Consider the following 16,278-nt stretch of genomic DNA (forward strand, 5'->3'; position numbering starts at 1 on the left):
TAAGAAACCCCGAATTTATTGAGCTAATGTTCTGCTTATATCTGCACAGGATGGGGTAAATTCTTCACAAAAAACAACTGAAAGCACAAAACAGTAAATGACCTGTAGCACTGTGCTATTAAGGCACTCCTCTATCAGTAATAATACAGGGGTTGGTCATAATATGCACAGGTCCAACAGCAGCTGGATTTAAATCAACAAGCTTACTGGTTAACTTTTTATTTTAAATAAGTATTTAAAAAGATACTACAAGCTGTAGAGAAAACAACTAAATGAAAAATACTATCACACATGACTGCGTTATATAGATTTGTCATGTCATTACATGTACAAATGTTTAATTACATTGGCACAATAAATACAACTATGGTAAACAACCTCAGAGGACATGAAATGAAAGGAACACAGAAACCTTTTTCGGTAGGACTCATTTGGGACTTTGTTGCTCAGTGTTCTTTGAGGCTGTGAATGCTGCTTTAGGCAAGGTCTGATTGCGTAGAAGAAGGTCTTATGATGGTGGTATTGCAGATCTGGTAGCAGGTCTGGTTCTGTATCCCATCACGCTCTGCTCTGTATGCCATCAGACAAAAGTCGAGCCATGGGTGGTGACCTGGCAACAATCTAACATTACAAACCTCAGACTGATATCAAACTGATGATGCTCTTAATGGGTGAAGGGTATGAAAAAAAGAAATGCATTTACGTTGAGAGCTGCGCTGTGGATATTTTTATAAGTATGTACTCCTCACCACATAAACTAGATGGTCTGTTTAATTTGTTCAATGTGCACTATTTTACATCATGCTACTTTTGTTACCCTATCGACACCACGTTTGTCACTACATTACATTAGTACTTTTCATGTCATTTTTGTTAGTAATTTTATCACATGTAGTACCATTTTATATATTTACTTTTTATATTTTCTGGCTTCTAATTCCAATAAATAAACATAATGAGTGAAATTTGGTAGCATCTTTTCATTTAAAAGTTATTCATTGTCTTAACTAGTTTTTACTATGATTAGGTTTACATTTCAGAAAGTCTCCACTGATTGTGTTAATGACAGGTTTGTACACTGTTGATAGTCTTAACCATCTTCATGAATACATGGACAAAATTGTTGGTACCCCTCTGTTACTGAAAGAAAAACCCACAATGGTTACTGAAATAACTTTAAACTGACAAAAGTGATAATCAATAAAAATTTACTGAAAATTAACCAATGAAAATCAGAAATTGCTTTTGAATTGTGGTTCAATAGAATCATTTTAAAAAACAAACTAATGAAACAAAAATGATGGTGATCCTGGAAAAGATTGAAAATAAAATACACACAGGGTATCTGTGCAGGGTACAATGAAATGTGCTGCAGAGTGTCAGAAAACTTGGTCATGGGTCTTCCAACAGGATAATGACCTAAAACACACAGCATTAGTTGTTTTTTTCAAATGTTTCTTCTTTCATTAACAGAGGGGTACCAACAATTTTGTCTACGTGCGTATGTCACTGCTCTATTTTAACAAGCTAACTCTGTCAAAAGTTAATTGTCAAAAAATAAATGAAAAAAAGTTTTTTGTTGAGGTAGTGTTGGCATTAGGGATGGGAATTGTTAAGAATTTAGCCATTCCGATTCCATTATCGATATCGCTTATCGATTCGGTCCTTATTTTTTTTCCTATCAATTCTCATCCAGTTATATATATAGTACAAATGTAGTACAAATGGCTAACAATTTGTGTTGGAGGTATTTCCCCCCTTACATGTGATCAAAGCAATGCACGTGTTGCAACTGGCCCTAGCATGGTCCTTTTTGGTGAAATATAACCAAACTTTGGAGCACTTCTGCCTCGACGCCATGTTGGAAACATTCTGAGCCAAAATACAAAACGTGCACATGACGTCATCGCGTAAATGCGTCAGATGTTAGCAGAACCTATAAACGGGATTGTTAGGCAGGTGGATTACCGATTCCATGGAATCGAACTACTGGGAGCGTTCTCGATTCCCATCCCTAGTTGGCATACAACAAATAGGCCTATTCGATTATTATGGTGAGAACAACACAGTGGAGTATGGAGAAATTACTATTATTATTAAGATAATTTTGTTTGGAACTCTGATATGACATGTAATGCTTCCTCTATCTGTTCTACTGTGTGTTTAGTGCACATGCTTCTTTGACATACCCACACTGCCATCTCGTGGACAGAGGGAATCCATGGTTTGACTGATGCTGTTCTGAGAATCCTGATTGGTTGCAACATCCTGTGCTGACACACCGAAGAACAACTCCTGAAGAAACCAAAAAGATGTAAACCACGTTAACAGGAAAAAACTCTAGGGCTGGTATCTATTATTGACAAGACAGAATAAACAAAGTTATGAATGCGAAAAAAAGGCTAATTTGATGTCTGTTCACTGTCCAACTCAAATGTCCTGGTTCTGACAAATGTTTTTCATTTTTCCACATATGTTCTGGAATTCTTTACTAACTGTTGCCATACAATCAGAGGCATGATTTGGGTTGTGTTGATGTAAAACTTGACTGCTTGATAATAGACGGTGACACTGGGGTTCCAGTTGATGACAGACTGGAGCCTTGTTGGTTCCTGCATTGTTCTTGAACATCTGAACCAAATTCCTCTCATTTGATGGTGACAGTTTGAATCCTCTTCCAGAGCTTGGCAAGCGACCCTTTTTAAGAACTTATGCTTAAGGTACTTTTTTTTAAACTGATTATCTTGAAATGTTACATGTAGCATAACACAGTCCTGACTTGTGTCAACCTACAATCCTCTTTTTGCTCCCAACCTCTTAAAGCATGATCTCGCACGGTTATTTTTTTCTTCTTGGCAACCCCAATTAAAGGGGCTATGGGCTTGGTGTGAAGGTGTCATCTAAGATGATCTATGGGTAAGAGAGATCAAACCCTGCTCTAAAAATGCCAGGCTCCAATTCATCCTGAAAATTAAACAAAATGCTCCCCTTTGTCTCTACCACCTGGTAAACATAAGATAAGTGATGGAACACTGGATCATCATGACTAGATTACTAGATCATGTTTTCTAAAGCATCATTGACAGGTAAAAACAATCCCCCAACAGTCTTTTGGGAATATTTGATTGTTCCCATCATTCATTAACCTCTCCTTCAGCTTTACACAAAGCGCTTAAGCCGTATCATAGATAAGAGTTAAATAAAGTCTTTTTTGTATATCTGGAGGAAATTCAATGGTCTTCTTTAATTTCTACTTCAAGTTTTTAAGGATCTATGGACCATGAATGGAACATATCAGCAAATAATATAAATTCTGAAGCTACTGCCACTTTTCTGTCCTGAGCTGTGCATTTAATTACAATTTGATCCTCCAGTTACAGTTGCCCAGCCTTTATGGTCTTTTTAAAAAAAACAACTTTTTTTATTATTATTATTTGGACGGCCCATTAAATTTTTTCTATGGATAATGTCTTTGTTCTATATCACCTATGTGTCACGCCATGGACTCATGTCTTGAGTTTTATGTTTTAGGTTACGTTTTGATGTTCAGTTTATGTCCAGGTTTTGCTTTTCAGTCTTGTCATTGTTTTTCCCCCTCACTCAGGTCATTAGTTTCATTCACGTCACCTGCACTCATTTTCATCAGTTCCCCACAGTATTTAAGTTCCCTGTTTGCTTTCAGTTTTTGTTGAGATCCTTCCCCGTCACCATCCATGCTACGCCACGCCACAGATAAGTCTATTTTCCATGCTATGCCAAGTGTTTTGTTTTGTTATATATTTTTCCACAGTTTGGGTTTTTGAATCCGGCTCATCCGCGCCTTTTGTTTGTTACATTGTTTTGTAAATAAATCTACTTTGCTTTTTTGAATATCCGCATCCGTGTCCTTCTCAAACCCACCCTAAACTGACACTATGGACATTTCATTCTTCATATGACTTGAAAATGTATCAACATTTTTTAAATACATTTTAAAATCTATTAAAATGGCTTAAAAATCTATATTCTTTCTCTATGAACAGGCAATTTGTTCTCATGTTTTCTTTACGTCTTGTGTTGTTTGCTTTAACTAAACTCTTTAACAAAAACAAACAAATCTACAATCCTCTTTGTTGGAGGACTGAGCTCCTCTGACCTCATTGTACTGTGAATGTGTAAAATGTTAATCAATTCAACATGTTGGCATAACAGTGACACTGTTAGGCCTCATTTTTAACTGTTGTCAGCCACGTAACAGTTAGAAAAGATGCCTCAGAACTGCAGCTCTGAATAATGAATACAATTTTTCGCCATTCCTATTGTAATCTAAAATAATCTTATGCTGAGTAAGCATGACATTTAAATCTTAAACTCACAGCATCTTTCCATAGGAAGATGTCCAGCGTGTCAGTGGCGTCCTGCAGCTCCAGTTTCATCAGCAAGACAAACTGCAACAGCTGAACACCGAGTGCTACAGACAATAAAACCAGAGACATTAATAATATAAAACTGTAGGCGTCTGGACAAACTGGAACAAAAGGCTGGTTCTGTTGTAGGCAGAAGGCTGGACCCTCTCAGTGCTGCGGGGGAGCAACGGATGAGGAGGAAGTTAGATTCTGTTTTGGAGAACAATAAACATCCTCTCCACAGCATCCTGGCAGGACAGAGGAGCAGCTGCAGTGAGAGGCTCATCTCTCTGCGCTGCAGGACTGAGAGGTTCAGAAGGTCCTTTGTTCCCACAGCCATAAGGCTTTTTAACAGTGACTGCTGAGTTCTTTTCAAATTGATTGTGTTTTTTTTTATTTTTTTATTTTTTATTTTATTTATTTAGTCTTTTATTATTATTAGTTAGTAGTAGTATGTTTATTAGAATTGTTTATTGTTGTTGTTAATATACAATCATTGTAAATATTAATACTTTTTTTTGAGCTACTTGACTAATTTGAATTTCCCCCATTGGGGGATGAATAAAGTATTTTTCTATTCTATTCTAATCTAATATGATTTATTTCAGAGACAAACTGCTGCTTAAACAGACCTGAGATCAGTCATGAGCCTTTCAGCAACTTCTACAACCCTCTGAATTATGAGGAAGATAAATGATACAATTATTTTTAATCACAAACACAAGACACAGGCAACTCAAAATATTTAACAAAACAATGTGACCAGTTTCAGTATTTCCCTTGGTAACTGCCAAGGTATGGTATCAGAAACTGTGACTGCAGGTAGATATTATATGGGACAGTGATATGGTCAAAATTAAGACTATAGAGCTCTATATACTTGTAGTAGGAAGTTATATTCCTGTCAAAGCCAGCGACTGATCCGATTAACGGTAACCCGCACTGATAACTCAACCTCTAGCAAATGAGAAGGTGGCTACTTAACTGACCTGGGTGGCAACTCAGGTTGTAATGCAGCTTCTCACGTGACCATTTATTGTCTTAGCTGTGCTGAGCTTGAGAAGCTGGATGTTAGAATTTCTAAGCTGGCAACCATCATGCTGAGGCAGACAGCCTACTGAACTGTCTATTGCTTTGGTTAATAGCTCTTGTGTTGCCTCATTTTCTTTTCTATTCAGCAATAGATGTGCAGTATGCTACCGCCACCTACTGTTGACATGGCTTACAATGCAATCTGTGGGTGGTATCATTTACTAAAAATCCATTGCTCAAGATCCCTGCTGCATAAGAGGTCTGTGTTTGATCTAAATAAGACTTTAAGGCGAATTAGACAGAAATGATATAACTTAATTCTTTTACCTAGTGGTGTCTCTTGTGTATGTTGAGGGAGCAGGTGGGAATGATTGACATTTGCTTGCAATACTATAGTTGTGCAGATTTTTTATGCAACTTATGCAAAATAATTAATTTAATTATGGATATTTACAGCAGGTTGTTTGTCTAGTTTGTCTCTATGTGGGCCTGTGATGGATTGACGAATTGTCCGGGCTGTATCCTGCCTCTCGCCCAGTGACAGCTGGGATAGATTTATTTAATTAATTTATTTAGTTAGTACAATGTTCATTGATCAACATTAATGCATAGCGCATCAATGTAAATGTGCCGGACTTAGCAAAGATGCTAAATTCCATCCGTGTCCCAAGGCAGGTACAGACACAGTAAGACTCTAAAACCTCACAGCTACAAAACTGTAGCTGTGAGACAATTACAATGGACAATTACAAAGACAAAACATGGGCATACAAATTGAGACAGAAAAACACAGGCAGACAATATCAACACAACAACAGAGAAAAAAGTTAAAAGGTCAAAAAACCAAAACCCCCTGGGATAAGGCATCAGATTAAGAAAAATGATTTAGTTATGGGTACAGGTTTGATTTGTTTTTAACCAATGTTTGAGTGTTTTTTTTTTGTCACAGTTTCTGATGTATGATGATAACATGTTCCAGGATTATGTACCTCTTACAGATACCACCATCTGACTGAATTTAGTCTTTCGCCTAGGCACATTACAGTCTCCTCTGGTTTGAGCTCTAGTTCTTCGTCCATCATTGCTTTTTGTCTGGATGAAGTCACTCAGTGGTGGGGGGGCAAGACTTCGGTTTGGGTCTTCGGTTTGGTGAAGATTGACTGCCGTGCTGCAAGCTGCTTTCAAATCCCGCACTTTTGTGGCGCATAAAGGCTTTTTACAGGGTAATCCCTCTCGTAGCTCCCGTGTACCGTTTTAAAATGCCGCACTTCAGATTCTCTTTCTTTGCCAACCACACCGTTGCATCGCAAATCAAACAAACAGGCCTTGAATGAGAATAAACAAAAAAATAATCATCTTCCCATTCTGGGTGAAAATGGTAGGTCTTGGCTCGTTTCCCCTCAGCCATGCGCCTCTGATCACTAACTGCTCGCTCAGGGCTCCCATTAATAATAATATTATTAGTGTTGTTATTAATAACTGCTCTGCTCAGACTCATGGGAGACGTGCTTGTTTCCTGCCGTTTCCATAGCAATAGCAGCGCACTTGATACATTTTTATTATAATTTCTTTTCAGCGTGAGAATGATTTTTTTCATTTTTTCCTACACCCCTCGCGGTTGACTTGGGATCAGTCTGCAGTCGGCCAGAAGACTATGATCGACTGGTTGGGCAAGCTGGATCTAGTGAGCAGCTCTGTTAAGATGCAGGAGTGACCACCCTGTCATTTGCTATTGCTGGAGGTTACTAGTGCCAGCTTATTGTTGGTGGGCTCATTAATTGAAATAGTCTGAAATAGTCTAAAGGAAATAGTCTCGATGCTTCAAAAGCCTCTGCTAAGTGCCCAATAGTATTAATATTGGACCTCTTCCTCCACCAAAGAAAGTATTGTCATGGATAAATAACAGAATGCCCAAAATGCTCAATATAATTTCCATTGAATCAAAGGTGATGTGTTCAAATGTTTGTTCAACAAATCCAAATTCCAGAGAACATTACAGTGCCCTGCGAGGCATTTTTGTTATTTTGTTGCATTAGAAAACTAAATATAATTTTTTTTTTTTTTCAAAAGTTGTAGAATACCAAGGCACTCATCTTCTTTGTAGTTAAAATGCCTTTATTTTATGGGCAAAACATGTTTAAAACACTTCAACGCGTTTCGGCATGAAGCCTTCGTCAGGAAGTGAACAGTTTCTTGTGTGGCAAAACTGAATTAAAAGACATCCGTTCCATGAGTGTTCTCAGGTGTGTGGATGGGACCAATTAGCCAATGGCAAACCACTTATTAACAAAGGTAACCCACAAAAAACAGAAAAACAAACAGAGATATCAATGGTGGTCAGCAGGGGGCCTCATTCTGAAGTCTCTCTTTTAAATGATGAGTTGGAATATTGTCATTTTCTGTAAGCACAAATGTTGATTTTTATATGTGTATTACATGTCTGTTTTTTGATGTTATCTAATACTTTGTTATATTTGTAGAGACTACAGAATGAGGCCCCCTGCTGACCACCATTGATATCTCTGTTTGTTTTTCTGTTTTTTGTGTTTTTTTCCTTTTGTTTAGGCCCTTTGCAGTGGTTTAGTGTCAAATGTGTCCTGTCTCTTGCTCAGCTCCACAGTTTCCTGTGACAGTCTGCTAACTCTAATCTACTCTCTCACCCTTTGCAATGATCTTCTCATCGATCACCTCGACTCCCTCAGCACTTGGCTCCTTTATTGCAGCCTCAGAGCACTTCTTACACCTGTAAGACACAGGACAACATGAGCTAAATGCTGTCATTGCATCCAAGTAGTTTCAGACTGGCATTTGTAAGCACTATTAGCATGTGAACTGTGACACAGCTTCCTCTGACAGAACCGGAAATGCTACATGATGCTGTAACAGCTCCTTAATATTGCCTTCAGATCTCACACTATCAATGTACTATACGTGTCAGATGATGATGATAATATTAGAATGAACTGAATAAAAGGGTGTTGGGCATATGTTAGCCATCCAAACTGCTCCAATCCAGTAAGGTGGTACCAGAAATCCTTTACTCTTTATTTTCAGAAAACCATGCCTGATTATTTGGTGCATTCTGGCATGGTTTATCATCCAGACAAAGAAGTTTAAGGGTACTACAGGTACAGGGAAGGTATCAGGGAACATTGGGGCATACTGGGTGAAATTTGTTGATACATTTCAAATTGCATCTGGGTTGAATGCTTGGATCAGTACAGCACTATATTGCTCAGAACTTCAAAGCAAAAAAATAAATAAACAAAAAGAATAAATGAATAGCACATCTATAGCTGATATTGTTTCTTGTTTAGCAACCTATTTTTTTTTTAAAACAGCACTTAATAAGAATGTATGAAGCACATCTACCCATAGTATCTCTTCCTGCCTCTGAACAGGAAAGGTGCCGACAGGTCAAGCAGTGCCAGGTGACCAGATGATGATGTAACGGGAACAATGTTCTGGTAGCCTTCTGCTAGCTGACATGTTTCCTCCAGAGAAGTCCCTACAGAGCATAAAGACCTCCAAAATGATCACAAATACTTTTTTTTTTTATGTTGGTGTGATGAGAAGAGAAAGACACATGAAACATTTTCCTCAATTGTGTGTATGTTTTATCTTGAAGAAAAAAAAAACCATAAGGGAAGTTGACTGTTACCCATGAGGAAGACGAGCTCCTTGGTTTTGCCCTCAGTCATGAGCTGGGTGGACAGGTGAGTACTCACAGCACGCTGTGGAGATCCTGGGGAGTCCCTGGGTAGGTTTATACTTCCAGAGAGTGCCCATGCTGGAGCACTGTAGGCTTCAGAGTGCTTGTATGCCTCAGAGAAGATACCTGCCACCAGTTCCTCATCTGGGACATCCTGACTGAGATGAGCATACAGTCAGTATTCTGATGTTTTACCTCATTATAGTTTAAAGAGGTTTTCAAATCAATTTTCTGAATTACATTAATTCAAAATTACAATTGCAACAACAGTTGACATTTAAAATGTTTTGAGAGGCTTTCACTAGAGAGGTGAGCTCTCTGTTGTCACTGACATACTTTTTGCTGTATACAGAAGTTATTCTGAAGAAGACTATATGGAAATCCCTGATTCTTTAATTGAATGTTAAATGTATGAACTGACTCTGTGTGAGTACCTACATTATTGTACACCTGCTGCAGAAGAGTTTTAGAGCCTGGTGGAGTCTGCGAGGCTCATAAGAACTCAGTTGGGCTCTAACATGATAAAATCTGTCCGGATCACTGTGCTTCAGTTCAGACAGCGTCACCAGCTGTATTTGGTGGCTGCAGCTTCTCTCTGAGAAACACAGAAGTAAAATGTTGATCTTAAAAGAAAACTAGAAAATGAATGTAAGTGTTAAAGCCTTAACATTTTAGCGAGCATTTGAATGGAACCTACAAAATTATAGCATTTCTGATCATAAAAATGTTCCAAACATTTCTAAAGACATCTTTATGACAAGTAGATACGTGTGATTATCTATATCTAATTTCTCGACTGAACTTCAACCATTGAGGTGCTGTAGTTTCATACCTGTGTTACATTCCATTGTTTCACCATCTGAAAGACATCATCCAGGAGGACAAGACCAAATGTAAGAAAAGTTATTATTGAAAGATTATTGAGCAACACAGGTCAAGGAAGGAATCATATTGAAACTCTCTGAAAGCTGATGTTAATAAAGGGTTGCTAAAAAAGAAGGAGGGAAAAAATATATATTTCATCCAAATCTTTTTTTGTTGAGTTACACAATAGTCATCAGACCTGCATTTCTGGTTACAGAGCGTTTTATTAATGTTGAAGAGTTTTTTAACAGCTCTGAGAGGAAACCTTTGAGCTACATTCATACTTTGGACTTGTTATTTTATCCCAAGTGAGGCTTGGAGTTTTAGAGGGCCTGACTAATCGAAGCAGGTTGCTTTATTTTCACCTCATCCCTTCATCCAGCTTTTCATCAGTTAGGAAATAAGCAGGTCTGAACAGTCAGGATTTTCATGTTTCTGCTGCTAGAAAATGTCAGAAAATCATAGCGTGACAGGTACTCATTTGCCATACCCAAAGACTCTGGTGGAGTGCTCCACACCTCCAACAGCGCTGAGTCGTTCATCTCAGGGCGGTAGTCCTCGACATCTTCTGCGAAAGACTCAATCACTCTATGAACACAAATGAAGAAGACAAGGACTTCGGCTTTTGAGACGCAGGACTGCAAACATAAATACTGTATGTATGAAATAATTCCAAAATAATGAATAATGAGGCATTCCAATTTGGTCACAAAAGTGAAGACTTAATATAGTATTTTATTCCAAAAATCTTTCGAGGAATCTGCCACGGCTCAGCCACCTGACGTCAGTGTGCAGCAGCAGATCGGTGTGGTCTGCACCTGTCTCCTCGAGCTGGGCACGGAATAAACGCCTCTGTAAACTCCTGGCCCGAACAGAGCAAGCGATTTTCATTGCCACGTCCATGACCTCCTTCATGTTTAAAATCTTGCCGCACAGCTGTTGTTGGTGAATGATGCAGTGGTAGCTCAAAAAAAAATCAGGGAAAGATTCCGATAGCTTGCACAGAGCAACGAATCCAGCAGTGCGCCCAACCATAGATGGAGCCCCATCAGTTGTGATAGATGTCAGTTTGAAGAGAGGTAAATGCGACTTACTAACGAACTCCATAAACGTGTCAAAAACATCAGACCCTCTTGTGTGCCCTTTCAAAGGCAAAATGGTAAGAAGCTCTTCTTTTGCCGTCATGTCACCAAAAACCATGCGAATGAAAACACATAACTGTGCCACATCCACAGCATCAGTCGATTCGTCAAATTGCAGAGAAAAACAGAGGCAGGTGTCAATGTCATTTCTCAGCTGCTGTTCTATATCCTGAGACATGGTCTCGCACCGCCTTGTAACGGTGTTCCTGGATAGCTGCATTTCTTGAATACACGACATGATCTCCTTCTTGTTTTTGAAGTCAGCAAAAAGTGCATTGTGTTAGGAGTCCACAACACCTCTGCTTTCATGGTTGGTGTGGACCCAAAAGCTGTTCGCAGATCTACTCTAGTTGCGGTGACGGCCGTAACTTGAGGGGCTTGTTAACGTTATCTGCTAGCTCAGATACATTAATAGCTAACTGGCTAGCGTTGGCCGGTTGAAACACCCCGGCGATGGAAGGAGTTTGATCCTTCGCTTCGATATTATTCATTTGCTTGGAGGACTTGGCGTGAGACTCTAAAGCCTTCAAGCCCATGGTACCAAGCTGAATCCTCTTTTTGCACACTGTGCAAAAAGCCTCGTATACATTATTGTCCACTGGTTTTAACCAGTGACAAAATGATTCTTTCTCGCGCCACGCTTCATTACATTTACATTTCCCCATAATCCCAGCAAGAAATGGGAAGCAAGGAAACGCAAACAAATGTTAAAAAACAACATAACGGCGTAAGTTAAACTTTCTTGTTTTCTGCTGAGATTTGCCTTGATTTTTCACGCTTCTGCTTGGCTTGTTGCTGTGGTCTGTGTCAGTGCTGCAGCAATGTGATTGGACCCGGGGCGGAGCGGTAGCGGCAGCGTTGCGTTCTCAATGATTGGTTCCGCCACTCTTCATTTAGGCTACGTTATTTAGGCTTTTCAAAATAATAGTAGCCTAGTTGACAAATGAAACGTTTGAGGAGAATGCGATACGGAGAAGTTACTGCACAAATTTTAAGACCCAGATATCAAAATTCAAGACTTTTTCAAGTCTTTTTAAGGTATTATTTCCAAATTCATAAATTCAATGCTTTTAAGACTATTTAAGACCCCGCGGGAACCCTGTATATATATGACTTTTTATTTATTTTTTTTATTTTAGATACAGTATACAAACACTTGGAGAAGCCTGGGTCCCATGTTAGGCTTTTATTTGCAGATTTTTCTTCTGCTTTCAACAAAATGCAGCCACGTATCCTGATCGAGAGACTAACAAATGATTTTCAGGTACCGAATCAACTATTGCTGCTACTTTAAAATTTTTTAACAGATAGAACACAGAGAGTCTTCGTAAATGGTCAGTTGTCCCAACCTATTACTTCAAATACTGGCTCGCCGCAAGGATGTGTACTCTCTCCCTTGTTATTTATTTTGTACACAGATAGCTGTAGGTCTTCCCAACAAGGAAGCCACCTAGTCAAGTTTTCAGATGACACTGCACTGTATTCTTTATTCCAAGGTCCACATTCCAGTCATGGGCTAGCGTTGACATCATTTGTGAAGTGGTGCGACAATAATTTTTTAGATTTAAATGTAGCCAAAACAAAGGAGCTCATAATTGATTTCAGGAGGGCAAAGGCAGAACCAATAGCAAGTGTCATACATGGGGGGGATGTGGAAATCCTTGATTCTTACAAGTACTTAGGTACAATATTTGACAGTGAGCTCAAGTTTCATGTAAACACTGAGACAATTGTCAAAAAGGGACAACAGAGAATTCATCTGCTGAGGAAGCTTAACTCCTTCAGTGTCTCTAAAATCATTTTACGTAACTTTTATCAGTCTTTTATTGAGAGTCTTTTAACTTTTTCTTTTTTATGTTGGTTCAATAGCCTATCAGTCAAAGACAAGAACAGTCTCAGCAGCATTGTTAACACTTCATCAAAGATTATTGGAACACATCTAAACAGTCTGAGTGCTCTGTTTAACAAACAGGCAGTCCAAAAGGCTAAAAGTATCATCAGTCAGCCTGATCATGTTTTAGGTGGTGAATTTTCATTAATGCCCTCTGGGAGGCGCTATTATTCTGTCAGGACAAAAATAAAAAGGTATTTTGGATCCTTCATTCCTACAACCATTAGATTATTAAATAAGGTTGTAGGGATAGAGTATATTACTGACAATTTGATTTACTGAGCGCTGTTCATCACTGACAGGACAGGGTGTTTGACTATATGTGTGTGTTAAGATGTATATGTTTTTATCTATCTGTTTTTTCTTATTTATACTATTTAATGTTGATTGATGGAGACTGGGACTGCAAACTTAATTGCCCACTGATGGGATAAATAAAGTTTTCTGAATCTGAATCTGAATATATATACACACACACACACACACACACACACACACACACTGTTAAGGCCATCAAACTGAACGCGTTAATAACAAGTTAACAAAATTTCCTCTTAAAGCTGCAGTCGGCAGGTTTTCAAAATTACGAGTCTAAAGTCGGAAAATTCAAACTGATACAACTTTCAGGTCCCTCACCCAACCTCTAACAAGCTCCGAATCGCCCCCCAAACCCCTCCCTCTCTGTGGACGAGGTTGTGCATGTGAGTTCACACCAGTGTGAGCGCACACAAGCTGGGGCAGACTCACGCTCAGCAGCGTGTGCACAAGCTGTGATTGACAGGTAGGATTCCTCCACCCTAACGTGATTGGTTAAAAACAGCCGGGAGCGCTCGGTTTTTGCAAGCATGATTACAGGCTTCAGAGGGAGCTACAGATTTCGTTATTTTTCCTAAACAGCCTATTTAATATTCTACTTCCAGAATCCCATGACAGTTCAAGCTAATATGACTAAAAAAAAGTTGCCGACCGCAGCTTTAATGCCACAAATTCTTTTACACAAGATTAAGGTGGGTACACTTTCATCTCCAACAGACTTGACTACTGTAACGGTCTTCTGACTGGACTCCCCCAAAAGAGTCTCAAACAGCTGCAGCTCATTCAGAATGCTGCAGCCCGAGTTTTAACCAGAACAAAGAGATCAGATCACATCACCCCAGTTATCAGTGGCTCCCGGTGAGATACAGAATAGATTTTAAAGTTCTGCTACTCGTCTACAAATCACAGAATGGTTTAGGTCCAGAATACATGAATGACATTCTAGTAGAGTATAAACCCAGTAGAGCTCTGAGATCTACTGACTCAGGTCAGATAGTGGAGCCCAGAGTTCAAACTAGACATAGTGAAGCAGCTTTTAGCTGTTATGCTGCACACAACTGGAACAAACTACCAGCAGAACTGAAATCAGCCCCAACTGTAAGCACTTTTAAATCCAGGTTAAAAACATTTCTCTTTCGGTGTGCTTATGGTTGAGTTTATATTTTTCTTTTTCCCCTCTTCTTTGATTGCTTTTAACTGTGTTTTAATTTTTATTCTATTTTTTTATTCTCTTTAAATTGCTTGTTTTATGCTGCTTTATGCTGTTCTTTTAAATGCCTTATCTTTATGTAAAGCACATTGAGTTGCCTGTGGTATGAAATGCGCTATATAAATAAAGATGCCTTGCCTTGCCTACGTTCTATGAATATCCCAGTTGGTCAGCTCCATAGTTTGATAAATCAGGAAGGGATTTAGTCTAATCTTGTGGATGGCAAGCTAAATTGGATAAAGAAAAGGGTCTTTTGAATGGCAAGTTCATTTTCAAAACATTGCCAGATGGTTCTCTCGACAGGACCAAAATGATCTGCTGTTACGGTCAATGTGAATTGAGTTATCACCGGAGTACATTGGGCCTCATGCAAGAACCGTTCGTACGCACAGATCTGTTCATAAATCGTTTGTACGAGTGATTTAAGAGAATTTGCGCATTCACCAATCTTTTCATATTTTACGTTTTCTTTCAGGTACGAACAGAATTTACGAGTGATCCAGACCTGTCGTAGGAGTTTCGTAAAATGAATAATAATGGATTGTATATTTAATTACTTTGAAGCAATCATAAATAAATATATACATTATACCCCATTATTATGCTGACATTATTCTGTTTGACTTAAATTATGCACTAATTGAAGGTTAATTTGACTGTATATAACAAGGTCAATGGGAAGTGTAACCAGCGGCTGACTTGCTACTTTTGGATGCCTTAGGCTCTTGGAAGAGACCGTGTAGATATCCACGTGGAGACAGACGAATGGCTGACATCGCGATTAAGATTGCCAAGGACTGTGCTGCTGCAAATATGCAGCTTGCTGGAGCCACAACTCCAGAGAGAAACACGCCGATCAAACCCAATTCCACCACACGTCCAGGTCCTCACCACCCTTGGATTTTTGGCCACTGGAACCTTTCAGAGGGACATTGGAGACAGATCGGGTGTGTCTCTGTGAGTCGTGCGCTCCCCTTGGTGATCAAAACTCTCATCAGTTTATCACCCACGGTACATCAAATTCCCATACACCGCTGTCCAACAAGTACAAATTAAGAGAGACTTTCATGCCGTGGCTGGACTGCCAATCATAATCGGAGCAATAGACTGCACACATATACGCATCAAAGCACCCGTGCTGTTGTGGAGTGCACCGAGCTGAAGGCCAGGTGGATGTGTCTCGATACAGCGTTTATTTTCATATCAAACCATTTCTTTTTTATTTCGGTGACATTACGAACAGGTGACACGGAATAAACAGCACTCATAATTGCTTCCCATTTCTTCGCATTAGCAGGTCCCGTAATTCCACTGCTGACTGCTAAAAATGACAAATTTTCCTTTGTGGATCTCTGAAAGCAGAACTTCAATCTCAGAGCCTGTAAAGTTTTTTTTGCGCCTTGATGCCATTCTTGGATTCATCATTTACGCAGGTCGTTCACACACTTTTTCCGAAGTTAAGAGCGTTTGTTGAATCTGACGTGGCGTGTCTCGAACAGACCTTCTTACGAAAAAAGTGAGAGAAATTTAGAATTAAAATACGAAAATGTTCTTGCATGAGGCCCAATGTTCATAAATGATATTGCTAATATGGGATGTCATACAGCTTCATGTCAAAAGAGGCGAACTATCCCTTTAACTATGCAGGATGCCCAAACTTTTGCTGTGGTCCTTTTTCCTTTTCTGTTATTTTATTTTAAAATGTAAATTGTAAAATGAAAATAAAA

The 16,278-nt window shown here is 39.0% G+C and overlaps 1 protein-coding gene across 2 annotated transcripts in view; it reads right to left on the minus strand.

The window, feature by feature from the left end:
• The window catches only part of pot1 (protection of telomeres 1 homolog), a 106,518-nt gene that overhangs the window by 19,737 nt on the left and 70,503 nt on the right, over nt 1-16,278 (minus strand). The window contains exons 12-20 of one of the 2 annotated variants that reach the window (XR_012769997.1): nt 10,484-10,581; nt 9,962-9,988; nt 9,568-9,724; nt 9,079-9,287; nt 8,790-8,925; nt 8,078-8,160; nt 4,356-4,450; nt 2,190-2,295; nt 413-610 (exon numbers count right to left, since the gene is read on the minus strand). Coding sequence is in view for 1 of the 2 variants with exons in the window: in XM_075469315.1 (XP_075325430.1) it covers nt 2,190-2,295; nt 4,356-4,450; nt 8,078-8,160; nt 8,790-8,925; nt 9,079-9,287; nt 9,568-9,724; nt 9,962-9,988; nt 10,484-10,581 (911 nt within the window). In the remaining variant the exon portion in view is untranslated. The remainder of the gene's footprint in view (nt 1-412; nt 611-2,189; nt 2,296-4,355; nt 4,451-8,077; nt 8,161-8,789; nt 8,926-9,078; nt 9,288-9,567; nt 9,725-9,961; nt 9,989-10,483; nt 10,582-16,278) is intronic. The other variant, XM_075469315.1, reaches the window with a different exon arrangement.

This window comes from Odontesthes bonariensis, chromosome 7, assembly GCF_027942865.1.
Source record: "Odontesthes bonariensis isolate fOdoBon6 chromosome 7, fOdoBon6.hap1, whole genome shotgun sequence".
Classification (NCBI taxonomy): domain Eukaryota; kingdom Metazoa; phylum Chordata; class Actinopteri; order Atheriniformes; family Atherinopsidae; genus Odontesthes; species Odontesthes bonariensis.